The 13,618-nt window shown below is 43.7% G+C and overlaps 1 protein-coding gene across 1 annotated transcript in view; it reads left to right on the top strand.

Moving 5' to 3' along the window:
* Positions 1-13,618, top strand: part of lyst (lysosomal trafficking regulator) — a 282,509-nt gene that overhangs the window by 267,411 nt on the left and 1,480 nt on the right. The window contains 5 exon segments of the mRNA XM_052497067.1: positions 1,003-1,142; positions 1,220-1,317; positions 8,193-8,246; positions 8,249-8,339; positions 9,533-9,541. Coding sequence (XP_052353027.1) covers positions 1,003-1,142; positions 1,220-1,317; positions 8,193-8,246; positions 8,249-8,339; positions 9,533-9,541 — 392 coding nt within the window.

The raw sequence follows: 13,618 nt of genomic DNA, 5'->3' as shown, positions 1-13,618 counted from the left end.
GGTAGTAGACCAGTGTCAGCATGACTGAGAAGACACATGACCTGGTAGTAGACCAGTGTCAACATAACTGAGAAGACACATGACCTGGTAGTAGACCAGTGTCAACATGACTGAGAAGACGCATGACCTGGTAGTAGACCAGTGTCAACATGACTGAGAAGACACATGACCTGGTAGTAGACCAGTGTCAACATGACTGAAAGACACATGACCTGGTAGTAGACCAGTGTCAACATGACTGAGGAGACACATGACCTGGTAGTAGACCAGTGTCAACATGACTGAGAAGACACATGACCTGGTAGTAGACTAGTGTCAACATGACTGAGAAGACACATGACCTGGTAGTAGACCAGTGTCAATATGACTGAGAAGACACATGACCTGGTAGTAGACCAGTGTCAACATGACTGAGGAGACACATGACCTGGTAGTAGACCAGTGTCAACATGACTGAGAAGACACATGACCTGGTAGTAGACCAGTGTCAACATGACTGAGAAGACACATGACCTGGTAGGTAAATAATGGTAAATAATTTCATATTCAAACATTTAAATTGCACAAAAATTCCATGTGAATCTGATAACTATAATGTGTAGACTTTCCACTGTAGAGTTTGTCATCCTATCATTGATGAGAATGTCTCAGATGACAACCGAACTGACATCATATTCATTAAGTACCACCGCATATGTTCAACTGGTCGGATTACCAGAATATTGTTAATTTCCCCCCACCTTCTGATGTTCCCAGAATCTCTATGTTAACCAAGGGTTTTGCAAATGTACCATCAGTAGGGTAGAGAGAGGAAAAGGGGGAAGAGGTATTTATGACTGTCATAAACCTACCCCAAGGCCAGCGTCATGACACTTCCTTAGATTTCTCCATCATCATCAAACCATGTTTCATTCTCTATGCTTTTAGGTTTGGTCTTGTGTTTCTTATGCTCCTATATATAACTCCCTCCTCCTCCTCCTCCCTGTGCATCTCTTCCTGCAGCCTACAGAGATGGAGGTAGAGTCTCGGGTCCACCTGTATGGCCACAGCTCTGAGGTGACCAGCCTCCATGTGTGTAAACCATACAGCATCCTTATCTCTGTGTCCAGGGATGGAACATGCATCCTCTGGGACCTCAACAGGTGGGTGTACGTGGTGACAATGTCCCTTCGTTATTCATGAAAGACGGGGGAAAATGACCTGTTGTTTGTCTTGTTAGGTTGTGTTATGTCCAGAGCCTGACAGGTCACAAGAGCCCGGTGACCGCAGTGTCAGCCAGTGAGACCACAGGGGACATCGCTACGGTCTGTGACTCAGGTGAGGAACTGTATGCTGTAAATAGAGTAGTCTGGTGGGAGGACCTGTCTGTTACTGTATATAGACTGGTGGGAGGTTCTGTCTGTTACTGTATATAGTCTGGTGGGAGGACTGTCTGTTACTGTATATAGTCTAGTGGGAGGACCTGTCTGTTACTGTATATAGTCTAGTGGGAGGTTCTGTCTGTTACTGTATATAGTCTAGTGGGAGGACCTGTCTGTTACTGTATATAGTCTAGTGGGAGGACCTGTCTGTTACTGTATATAGACTAGTGGGAGGACCTGTCTGTTACTGTTATATAGTCTGTGGGAGGTTCTGTCTGTTACTGTATAGTCTAGTGGGAGGACCTGTCTGTTACTGTATATAGTCTAGTGGGAGGACCTGTCTGTTACTGTATATAGTCTAGTGGGAGGTTCTGTCTGTTACTGTATATAGACTAGTGGGAGGTTCTGTCTGTTACTGTATATAGACTAGTGGGAGGACTGTCTGTTACTGTATATAGACTAGTGGGAGGACCTGTCTGTTACTGTATATAGTCTAGTGGGAGGTTCTGTCTGTTACTGTATATAGTCTAGTGGGAGGTTCTGTCTGTTACTGTATATAGACTAGTGGGAGGACCTGTCTGTTACTGTATATAGTCTAGTGGGAGGACCTGTCTGTTACTGTATATAGTCTAGTGGGAGGACCTGTCTGTTACTGTATATAGTCTAGTGGGAGGTCCTGTCTGTTACTGTATATAGTCTAGTGGGAGGTTCTGTCTGTTACTGTATATAGTCTAGTGGGAGGTTCTGTCTGTTACTGTATATAGTCTAGTGGGAGGACCTGTCTGTTACTGTATATAGTCTAGTGGGAGGTTCTGTCTGTTACTGTATATAGTCTAGTGGGAGGACCTGTCTGTTACTGTATATAGTCTAGTGGGAGGACTGTCTGTTACTGTATATAGTCTAGTGGGAGGACCTGTCTGTTACTGTATATAGTCTAGTGGGAGGTTCTGTCTGTTACTGTATATAGTCTAGTGGGAGGTTCTGTCTGTTACTGTATATAGTCTAGTGGGAGGTTACTGTATATAGTCTGTCTGTTACTGTATATAGACTAGTGGGAGGACCTGTCTGTTACTGTATATAGTCTAGTGGGAGGTTCTGTCTGTTACTGTATATAGTCTAGTGGGAGGTTCTGTCTGTTACTGTATATAGTCTAGTGGGAGGTTCTGTCTGTTACTGTATATAGTCTAGTGGGAGGACCTGTCTGTTACTGTATATAGTCTAGTGGGAGGTTCTGTCTGTTACTGTATATAGTCTAGTGGGAGGTTCTGTCTGTTACTGTATATAGTCTAGTGGGAGGTTCTGTCTGTTACTGTATATAGTCTAGTGGGAGGACCTGTCTGTTACTGTATATAGTCTGTCTGTTACTGTGGGAGGTTCTGTCTGTTACTGTATATAGTCTAGTGGGAGGTTCTGTCTGTTACTGTATATAGTCTAGTGGGAGGACCTGTCTGTTACTGTATATAGTCTAGTGGGAGGAGGTTACCTGTCTGTTACTGTATATAGTCTAGTGGGAGGACCTGTCTGTTACTGTATATAGTCTAGTGGGAGGTTCTGTCTGTTACTGTATATAGTCTAGTGGGAGGACCTGTCTGTTACTGTATATAGTCTAGTGGGAGGTTCTGTCTGTTACTGTATATAGTCTAGTGGGAGGACCTGTCTGTTACTGTATATAGTCTAGTGGGAGGACCTGTCTGTTACTGTATATAGTCTAGTGGGAGGTTCTGTCTGTTACTGTATATAGTCTAGTGGGAGGTTCTGTCTGTTACTGTATATAGTCTAGTGGGAGGACCTGTCTGTTACTGTATATAGTCTAGTGGGAGGACCTGTCTGTTACTGTATATAGTCTAGTGGGAGGACCTGTCTGTTACTGTATATAGTCTAGTGGGAGGTTCTGTCTGTTACTGTATATAGTCTAGTGGGAGGACCTGTCTGTTACTGTATATAGTCTCTGTTACTGTGGGAGGGGACCTGTCTGTTACTGTATATAGTCTAGTGGGAGGACCTGTCTGTTACTGTATATAGTCTAGTGGGAGGACCTGTCTGTTACTGTATATAGTCTAGTGGGAGGACCTGTCTGTTACTGTATATAGTCTAGTGGGAGGTTCTGTCTGTTACTGTATATAGTCTAGTGGGAGGACCTGTCTGTTACTGTATATAGTCTAGTGGGAGGACCTGTCTGTTACTGTATATAGACTAGTGGGAGGACCTGTCTGTTACTGTATATAGTCTAGTGGGAGGACCTGTCTGTTACTGTATATAGTCTAGTGGGAGGACCTGTCTGTTACTGTATATAGTCTAGTGGGAGGTTCTGTCTGTTACTGTATATAGTCTAGTGGGAGGTTCTGTCTGTTACTGTATATAGTCTAGTGGGAGGTTCTGTCTGTTACTGTATATAGTCTAGTGGGAGGTTCTGTCTGTTACTGTATATAGTCTAGTGGGAGGACCTGTCTGTTACTGTATATAGTCTAGTGGGAGGTTCAGTCTGTTACTGTATATAGTCTGGTGGGAGGACCTGTCTGTTACTGTATATAGTCTAGTGGGAGGACCTGTCTGTTACTGTATATAGTCTAGTGGGAGGTTCTGTCTGTTACTGTATATAGTCTGGTGGGAGGACCTGTCTGTTACTGTATATAGTCTAGTGGGAGGACCTGTCTGTTACTGTATCTAGTCTAGTGGGAGGTTCTGTCTGTTACTGTATATAGTCTAGTGGGAGGTTCTGTCTGTTACTGTATATAGTCTAGTGGGAGGTTCTGTCTGTTACTGTATATAGTCTAGTGGGAGGTTCTGTCTGTTACTGTATATAGTCTGGTGGGAGGACCTGTCTGTTACTGTATATAGTCTAGTGGGAGGTTCTGTCTGTTACTGTATATAGTCTAGTGGGAGGTTCTGTCTGTTACTGTATATAGTCTAGTGGGAGGACCTGTCTGTTACTGTATATAGTCTAGTGGGAGGACCTGTCTGTTACTGTATATAGTCTAGTGGGAGGACCTGTCTGTTACTGTATATAGTCTAGTGGGAGGTTCTGTCTGTTACTGTATATAGTCTAGTGGGAGGTTCTGTCTGTTACTGTATATAGTCTAGTGGGAGGTTCTGTCTGTTACTGTATATAGTCTAGTGGGAGGTTCTGTCTGTTACTGTATATAGTCTAGTGGGAGGTTCTGTCTGTTACTGTATATAGTCTAGTGGGAGGACCTGTCTGTTACTGTATATAGTCTAGTGGGAGGTTCTGTCTGTTACTGTATATAGTCTAGTGGGAGGTTCTGTCTGTTACTGTATATAGTCTAGTGGGAGGACCTGTCTGTTACTGTATATAGTCTAGTGGGAGGTTCTGTCTGTTACTGTATATAGTCTAGTGGGAGGACCTGTCTGTTACTGTATATAGTCTAGTGGGAGGTTCTGTCTGTTACTGTATATAGTCTAGTGGGAGGTTCTGTCTGTTACTGTATATAGTCTAGTGGGAGGACCTGTCTGTTACTGTATATAGTCTAGTGGGAGGACCTGTCTGTCTTTTACTGTATATAGTCTAGTGGGAGGTTCTGTCTGTTACTGTATATAGTCTGTGGGAGGTTCTGTCTGTTACTGTATATAGTCTATAGTGGGAGGACCTGTCTGTTACTGTATATAGTCTAGTGGGAGGTTCTGTCTGTTACTGTATATAGTCTAGTGGGAGGTTCTGTCTGTTACTGTATATAGTCTAGTGGGAGGTTCTGTCTGTTACTGTATATAGTCTAGTGGGAGGACCTGTCTGTTACTGTATATAGTCTAGTGGGAGGTTCTGTCTGTTACTGTATATAGTCTAGTGGGAGGTTCTGTCTGTTACTGTATATAGTCTAGTGGGAGGACCTGTCTGTTACTGTATATAGTCTAGTGGGAGGACCTGTCTGTTACTGTATATAGTCTAGTGGGAGGACCTGTCTGTTACTGTATATAGTCTAGTGGGAGGTTCTGTCTGTTACTGTATGAAAGTCTAGTGGGAGGTTCTGTCTGTTACTGTATATAGTCTAGTGGGAGGTTCTGTCTGTTACTGTATATAGTCTAGTGGGAGGTTCTGTCTGTTACTGTATATAGTCTAGTGGGAGTGTTCTGTCTGTTACTGTATATAGTCTAGTCTAAAATATAATGGGAGGACCTGTCTGTTACTGTATATAGTCTAGTGGGAGGACCTGTCCAATGTATATAGTCTAGTGGGAGGTTCTGTCTGTTACTGTATAATAAATCTTTTCCCTCTAGTGGGAGGTTCTGTCTGTTACTGTATATAGTCTAGTGGGAGGTTCTGTCTGTTACTGTATATAGTCTAGTGGGAGGACCTGTCTGTTACTGTATATAGTCTAGTGGGAGGTTCTGTCTGTTACTGTATATAGTCTAGTGGGAGGTTCTGTCTGTTACTGTATATAGTCTAGTGGGAGGTTCTGTCTGTTACTGTATATAGTCTAGTGGGAGGTTCTGTCTGTTACTGTATATAGTCTAGTGGGAGGTTCTGTCTGTTACTGTATATAGTCTAGTGGGAGGACCTGTCTGTTACTGTATATAGTCTAGTGGGAGGTTCTGTCTGTTACTGTATATAGTCTAGTGGGAGGTTCTGTCTGTTACTGTATATAGTCTAGTGGGAGGACCTGTCTGTTACTGTATATAGTCTAGTGGGAGGACCTGTCTGTTACTGTATATAGTCTAGTGGGAGGACCTGTCTGTTACTGTATATAGTCTAGTGGGAGGTTCTGTCTGTTACTGTATATAGTCTAGTGGGAGGACCTGTCTGTTACTGTATATAGTCTAGTGGGAGGTTCTGTCTGTTACTGTATATAGTCTAGTGGGAGGTTCTGTCTGTTACTGTATATAGTCTAGTCTAGTGGGAGGTTCTGTCTGTTACTGTATATAGTCTAGTGGGAGGACCTGTCTTTACTGTATATAGACTAGTGGGAGGTTCTGTCTGTTACTGTATATAGTCTAGTGGGAGGACCTGTCTGTTACTGTATATAGTCTAGTGGGAGGACCTGTCTGTTACTGTATATAGTCTAGTGGGAGGTTCTGTCTGTTACTGTATATAGTCTAGTGGGAGGTTCTGTCTGTTACTGTATATAGTCTAGTGGGAGGTTCTGTCTGTTACTGTATATAGTCTAGTGGGAGGTTCTGTCTGTTACTGTATATAGTCTAGTGGGAGGACCTGTCTGTCTTACTGTATATAGTCTAGTGGGAGGACCTGTCTGTTACTGTATATAGTCTAGTGGGAGGACCTGTCTGTTACTGTATCTAGTCTAGTGGGAGGTTCTGTCTGTTACTGTATATAGTCTAGTGGGAGGTTCTGTCTGTTACTGTATATAGTCTAGTGGGAGGTTCTGTCTGTTACTGTATATAGTCTAGTGGGAGGTTCAGTCTGTTACTGTATATAGACTAGTGGGAGGACCTGTCTTTTACTGTATATAGACTAGTGGGAGGTTCTGTCTGTTACTGTATATAGTCTAGTGGGAGGACCTGTCTGTTACTGTATATAGTCTAGTGGGAGGACCTGTCTGTTACTGTATATAGTCTAGTGGGAGGTTCTGTCTGTTACTGTATATAGTCTAGTGGGAGGACCTGTCTGTTACTGTATATAGACTAGTGGGAGGTTCTGTCTGTTACTGTATATAGTCTAGTGGGAGGTTCTGTCTGTTACTGTATATAGTCTAGTGGGAGGTTCTGTCTGTTACTGTATATAGTCTAGTGGGAGGTTCTGTCTGTTACTGTATATAGTCTAGTGGGAGGTTCTGTCTGTTACTGTATATAGACTAGTGGGAGGACCTGTCTGTTACTGTATATAGTCTAGTGGGAGGTTCTGTCTGTTACTGTATATAGTCTAGTGGGAGGTTCTGTCTGTTACTGTATATAGTCTAGTGGGAGGTTCTGTCTGTTACTGTATATAGTCTAGTGGGAGGTTCTGTCTGTTACTGTATATAGTCTAGTGGGAGGACCTGTCTGTTACTGTATATAGTCTAGTGGGAGGTTCTGTCTGTTACTGTCTATAGTCTAGTGGGAGGGCCTGTCTGTTACTGTATATAGTCTAGTGGGAGGTTCTGTCTGTTACTGTATATAGTCTAGTGGGAGGTTCTGTCTGTTACTGTATATAGTCTAGTGGGAGGTTCTGTCTGTTACTGTATATAGTCTAGTGGGAGCTTCTGTCTGTTACTGTATATAGTCTAGTGGGAGCTTCTGTCTGTTACTGTATATAGACTAGTCTAGTGGGAAGACCTGTCTGTTACTGTATATAGACTAGTCTAGTGGGAAGACCTGTCTGTTACTGTATATAGACTAGTCTAGTGGGAAGACCTGTCTGTTACTGTATATAGACTAGTCTAGTGGGAAGACCTGTCTGTTACTGTATATAGACTAGTCTAGTGGGAAGACCTGTCTGTTACTGTATATAGACTAGTCTAGTGGGAGGACCTGTCTGTTACTGTATATAGACTAGTCTAGTGGGAAGACCTGTCTGTTACTGTATATAGACTAGTCTAGTGGGAGGACCTGTCTGTTACTGTATATAGACTAGTCTAGTGGGAAGACCTGTCTGTTACTGTATATAGTCTAGTCTAGTGGGAGGACCTGTCTGTTACTGTATATAGACTAGTCTAGTGGGAGGACCTGTCTGTTACTGTATATAGTCTAGTCTAGTGGGAGGACCTGTCTGTTACTGTATATAGTCTAGTGGGAGGACCTGTCTGTTACTGTATATAGACTAGTCTAGTGGGAAGACCTGTCTGTTACTGTATATAGACTAGTCTAGTGGGAAGACCCGTCTGTCTTTGTCTGTCTGTCTGTCTGTGTCTTCCTCTAACCTATGATGTCATTGTGTTCATCCAGTGGGCGGGGGCAGTGACCTACGGTTGTGGACTGTGAACGGCGATCTGATTGGCCACGCCACTGTCGTGAGATCATCTGCTCTGTGGCGTTCTCCAATCAGCCGGAGGGAGTGTCTGTCAACGTCATTACAGGGGACTGGAGAACGGCGTGGTCAGTGAGCAGCTTCCCAGTCTGTCTCTCTCTGTGTGTACGAGTCTCTCTCTCTGTGTGTCTGTCTCTCTCTGTGTGTACGAGTCTGTCTCTCTTTGTGTACGCTGAGTCTCTCTCTCTCTGTGTGTGTACGAGTCTCTCTCTCTGTGTGTACGAGTCTGTCTCTCTCTGTGTGTACGAGTCTGTCTCTCTCTGTGTGTACGAGTCTCTCTCTCTCTGTGTGTACGAGTCTCTCTGTGTGTACGAGTCTCTGTGTGTACGAGTCTCTCTCTCTCTGTGTGTACGAGTCTCTCTCTCTGTGTGTACGAGTCTCTCTCTCTCTGTGTGCGAGTCTCTCTCTCTCTGTGTGTACGAGTCTCTCTCTCTCTGTTTGTGCGAGTCTCTCTCTCTCTCTCTGTGTGTGCGAGTCTCTCTCTCTGTGTGTGCGAGTCTGTCGCTCTCTGTGTGTGCGAGTCTGTCGCTCTCTGTGTGTGCGAGTCTGTCGCTCTCTGTGTGTGCGAGTCTGTCGCTCTCTGTGTGTGCGAGTCTGTCTCTCTGTGTGTGCGAGTCTGTCGCTCTCTGTGTGTGCGAGTCTGTGTGTACGCTCTCTGTGTGTGCGAGTCTGTCGCTCTCTGTGTGTGCGAGTCTGTCTCTGTGTGTGCGAGTCTGTCTCTGTGTGTGCGAGTCTGTCTCTGTGTGTGCGAGTCTGTCTCTCTGTGTGTGCGAGTCTGTCTCTGTCTGTGTGTGCGAGTCTGTCTCTGTGTGTGCGAGTCTGTCTCTGTGTGTGCGAGTCTGTCTCTCTCTGTGTGTCTCTTTTCTATAATAATCTCCTCGTGTTCAGAGCCTTCAGACAGTATTCACACCCCTCGACTTGTCCTCATTTTTGTTGTTACAAAATGTAAATTATGTTATTTCAAGTTAAAAACTGAAATGTCTTGAGTCAATAAGTATTTAACTTCTTTGTTATGACAAGCCTACATAAGTTCAGGGAGTCACAATGTGTTAACAAGTCACATAATAAGTGTCGTGGACTTGGTGTGCAACACTAGTGTTTAAAATGATTTCTGAATGACTACACATCTCTCACGTACAAGTATCTGTAAGGTCCCTCAGTCCAGCAAAGACCCAGAGGTTTTCCAATACCTCGCAAAGAAGGGCACCTATTGGTAGATGGGTAAACATAAAAAGCAGACATTTAATATCCCTTTGAGCCTGGTGAAGTTATTAATTACACTTTAGATGGTGTATCAATACACCCAGTCACTGCAAAGATACAGGCGCCCTGCTTAACTCTCAGTTGCCGGAGAGGAAGGAAACCTCTCAGGGATTTTCACCATGAGGCCAATGGTGACTTTAAAACAGTTACAGACTTTAATGGCTGTGATAGGAGAAAACTGAGGATGGATCAACAACATTGTAGTTACTCCACAATACCAACCTTAATGACAGAGTTTAATGGCCGTGATGGGAGAAAACTGAGGATGGATCAACAATATGACAGAGTGAAAAGAAGGAAACCTACATAATATATAATGTAATATATATATATATATATATAATACAAATATTCCAAAACATGCATCCTGCTTGCAGTAAGGCATTTAATTAAAACTGCAGAAAATGTTAATTTCTTAACTTATGTCCGGGAATTCAGAGTATTATGTTTGAGGTAAATCCAATACATCACTGAGTACCACTCTCCATATCTTCAAGCATAGTGGTGGCTGCATCATGTTATGGGTATGCTTGTAATCGTTAAGGACTGGGGAGTTTTTCAAGATTTAAATAAACTGAATAGAACTAAGCACAGGCAAAATCCTAGAATACCTGGTTCAAGCTGCTTTCTACCAGACACTGAGATTAATTCACCGTTCAGCAGGACCAGAACCTAAAGCACAAGGCCAAATATAAAGCGGCAGAGTTAGTTTTGACTTAAATCAACTTGAAAATCTATGACAATACCTGAAAATATCTCTCGCAATGATCAACAACCAATTTGACAGAGCTTGAAGAATGTTGCACAATACAGGTGTGAAAAGCTGTTAGACTTACCCAGAAAGACTCTCAGCTCTTAGAGCCTTACCCAGAAAGACTCACAGCTCTTAGAGCCTTACCCAGAAAGACTCACAGCTCTTAGAGCCTTACCCAGAAAGACTCACAGCTCTTAGAGCCTTACCCAGAAAGACTCACAGCTCTTAGAGCTTTACCCAGAAAGACTCACAGCTCTTAGAGCCTTACCCAGAAAGACTCACAGCTCTTAGAGCTTTACCCAGAAAGACTCACAGCTCTTAGAGCCTTGCAGAAAGACTCACAGCTCTTAGAGCCTTACCCAGAAAGACTCACAGCTCTTAGAGCCTTACCCAGAAAGACTCTCAGCTCTTTACTTTACCAATACTTCCTGAAGGAACTGTAGTCTACCCACACTGTCTCTGTTGGCTACACTGTCTCTGTTGGCTAGAGAGAACGTACCAATACTTCCTGAAGGAACTGTAGTCTACCCACACTGTCTCTGTTGGCTAGAGAGAAACGTACCAATAGAAGGAACTGTACTACCCACAGCTCTGTTGGCTAGAGAGAACGTACCCAGAAGGAACTGTAGTCTACCCACACTGTCTCTGTTGGCTAGAGAGAACTTACTTCCTGAAGGAACTGTAGTCTCCCACACTGTCTCTGTTGGCTAGAGAGAACGTTACTTCCTGAAGGAACTGTACTCCCACAGCTCTGTAGAGCCTTACTTCCTGAAGGAACTGACTCACAGCTCTTAGAGAACGTTACCTTCCTGAAAGACTCACACTGTCTCTGTTGGCTAGAGAGAACGTACTTACTTCCTGAAGGAACTGTAGTCTACTCACAGCTCTGTTGGCTAGAGCCTTACTTCCTGAAAACTGACTCACACTGCTCTGTTTAGAGCCTTACTTCCTGAAGGAACTGACTCACAGCTCTTAGAGAACGAACTGTAGTCTTACACCTCTGTTGGCTAGAAAGACTCACACTGTCTCTTAGAGAACTTACTTCCTGAAGGAACTGACTCACACTGTCTCTGTTGGCTAGAGCCTTACCCTGAAGGAACTGACTACCCACACTGCTCTGTAGAGCCTTAATACTTCCTGAAGGAACTGTAGACTCTCAGCTCTTCTACTGTTAGAGAGAACGTACAATACTTCCTGAAGGAACTGTAGTCTACCCACACTGTCTCTGTTGGCTAGAGAGAACGTACCAATACTTCCTGAAGGAACTGTAGTCTACCCACACTGTCTCTGTTGGCTAGAGAGAACGTACCAATACTTCCTGAAGGAACTGTAGTCTACCCACACTGTCTCTGTTGGCTAGAGAGAACGTACCAATACTTCCTGAAGGAACTGTAGTCTACCCACACTGTCTCTGTTGGCTAGAGAGAACGTACCAATACTTCCTGAAGGAACTGTAGTCTACCCACACTGTCTCTGTTGGCTAGAGAGAACGTACCAATACTTCCTGAAGGAACTGTAGTCTACCCACACTGTCTCTGTTGGCTAGAGAGAACGTACCAATACTTCCTGAAGGAACTGGAGGTAGTCTACCCACACTGTCTCTGTTGGCTAGAGAGAACGCACCAATACTTCCTGAAGGAACTGTAGTCTACCCACACTGTCTCTGTTGGCTAGAGAGAACGTACCAATACTTCCTGAAGGAACTGTAGTCTACCCACACTGTCTCTGTTGGCTAGAGAGAACGTACCAATACTTCCTGAAGGAACTGTAGTCTACCCACACTGTCTCTGTTGGCTAGAGAGAACGTACCAATACTTCCTGAAGGAACTGTAGTCTACCCACACTGTCTCTGTTGGCTAGAGAGAACGTACCAATACTTCCTGAAGGAACTGTAGTCTAGTCTATCTACACTGTCTCTGTCTCTGGCTAGAGAGAACGTACCAATACTTCCTGAAGGAACTGTAGTCTACCCACACTGTCTCTGTTGGCTAGAGAGAACGTACCAATACTTCCTGAAGGAACTGTAGTCTACCCACACTGTCTCTGTTGGCTAGAGAGAACGTACCAATACTTCCTGAAGGAACTGTAGTCTACCCACACTGTCTCTGTTGCCTAGAGAGAACGTACCAATACTTCCTGAAGGAACTGGAGGTAGTCTACCCACACTGTCACTGTTGGCTAGAGAGAACGTACCAATACTTCCTGAAGGAACTGTAGTCTACCCACACTGTCTCTGTTGGCTAGAGAGAACGTACCAATACTTCCTGAAGGAACTGTAGTCTACCCACACTGTCTCTGTTGGCTAGAGAGAACGTACCAATACTTCCTGAAGGAACTGTAGTCTACCCACACTGTCTCTGTTGGCTAGAGAGAACGTACCAATACTTCCTGAAGGAACTGTAGTCTACCCACACTGTCTCTGTTGGCTAGAGAGAACGTACCAATACTTCCTGAAGGAACTGTAGTCTACCTACACTGTCTCTGTTGGCTAGAGAGAACGTACCAATACTTCCTGAAGGAACTGTAGTCTACCCACTGTCTCTGTTGCCTAGAGAGAACGTACCAATACTTCCTGAAGGAACTGTTCTACCCACACTGTCTCTGTTGGCTAGAGAGAACGTACCAATACTTCCTGAAGGAACTGTAGTCTACCCACACTGTCTCTGTTGGCTAGAGAGAACGTACCAATTCTTCCCGAAGGAACTGTAGTCTACCCACACTGTCTCTGTTGGCTCGAGAGAACGAACCAAGACCAGAGTGAGAACATTCATTATAAACGGAAAACATTTGAGATGGAATCCCATTTTAACTTGTATTTTTTATTCGGTACATTGGAATGCAAATTATTTACTTAAAAATCATACAATGTGATTTTTGTTTTAGATTCCGTCTCTCACAGTTGAAGTGTACTTGTGATAAAAAATTACAGACCTCTACATGCTTTGTAAGTAGGAAACCCTGCAGAATCGTCGGCGTATCAAATACTTGTTCTCCTCACTGTATGTGTTTCTGTTCACTACGTCATCACAGCCTTGTATCTGCAACAAATCAACATGATGAAAAAAACGTCTCTTCTGGGAAAATGCTCATATTGTTTATATGTTTTAATATGCTCATGGAATAACTGTCGCCGATTGGCTGGAAACCTGGGTAGTGACATAAAGATGTTCTGAATACGAATGGGTGTGGCTTCCTGAATAAATGTTACATAACAAATGTTTTAATATGCTCATGGAATAACTGTCGCCGATTGGCTGGAAACCTGGTTATGACATAAAGATGTTCTGAATATGAATGGGTGTGGCTTCCTGAATAAATGTTACATAA

This window comes from Oncorhynchus keta, chromosome 3, assembly GCF_023373465.1.
Source record: "Oncorhynchus keta strain PuntledgeMale-10-30-2019 chromosome 3, Oket_V2, whole genome shotgun sequence".
Taxonomy (NCBI): Eukaryota; Metazoa; Chordata; class Actinopteri; order Salmoniformes; family Salmonidae; genus Oncorhynchus; species Oncorhynchus keta.
The sequence above is the reverse complement of the archived record's forward strand: the minus strand, read 5'-3'. Positions and strand labels throughout refer to the sequence as shown.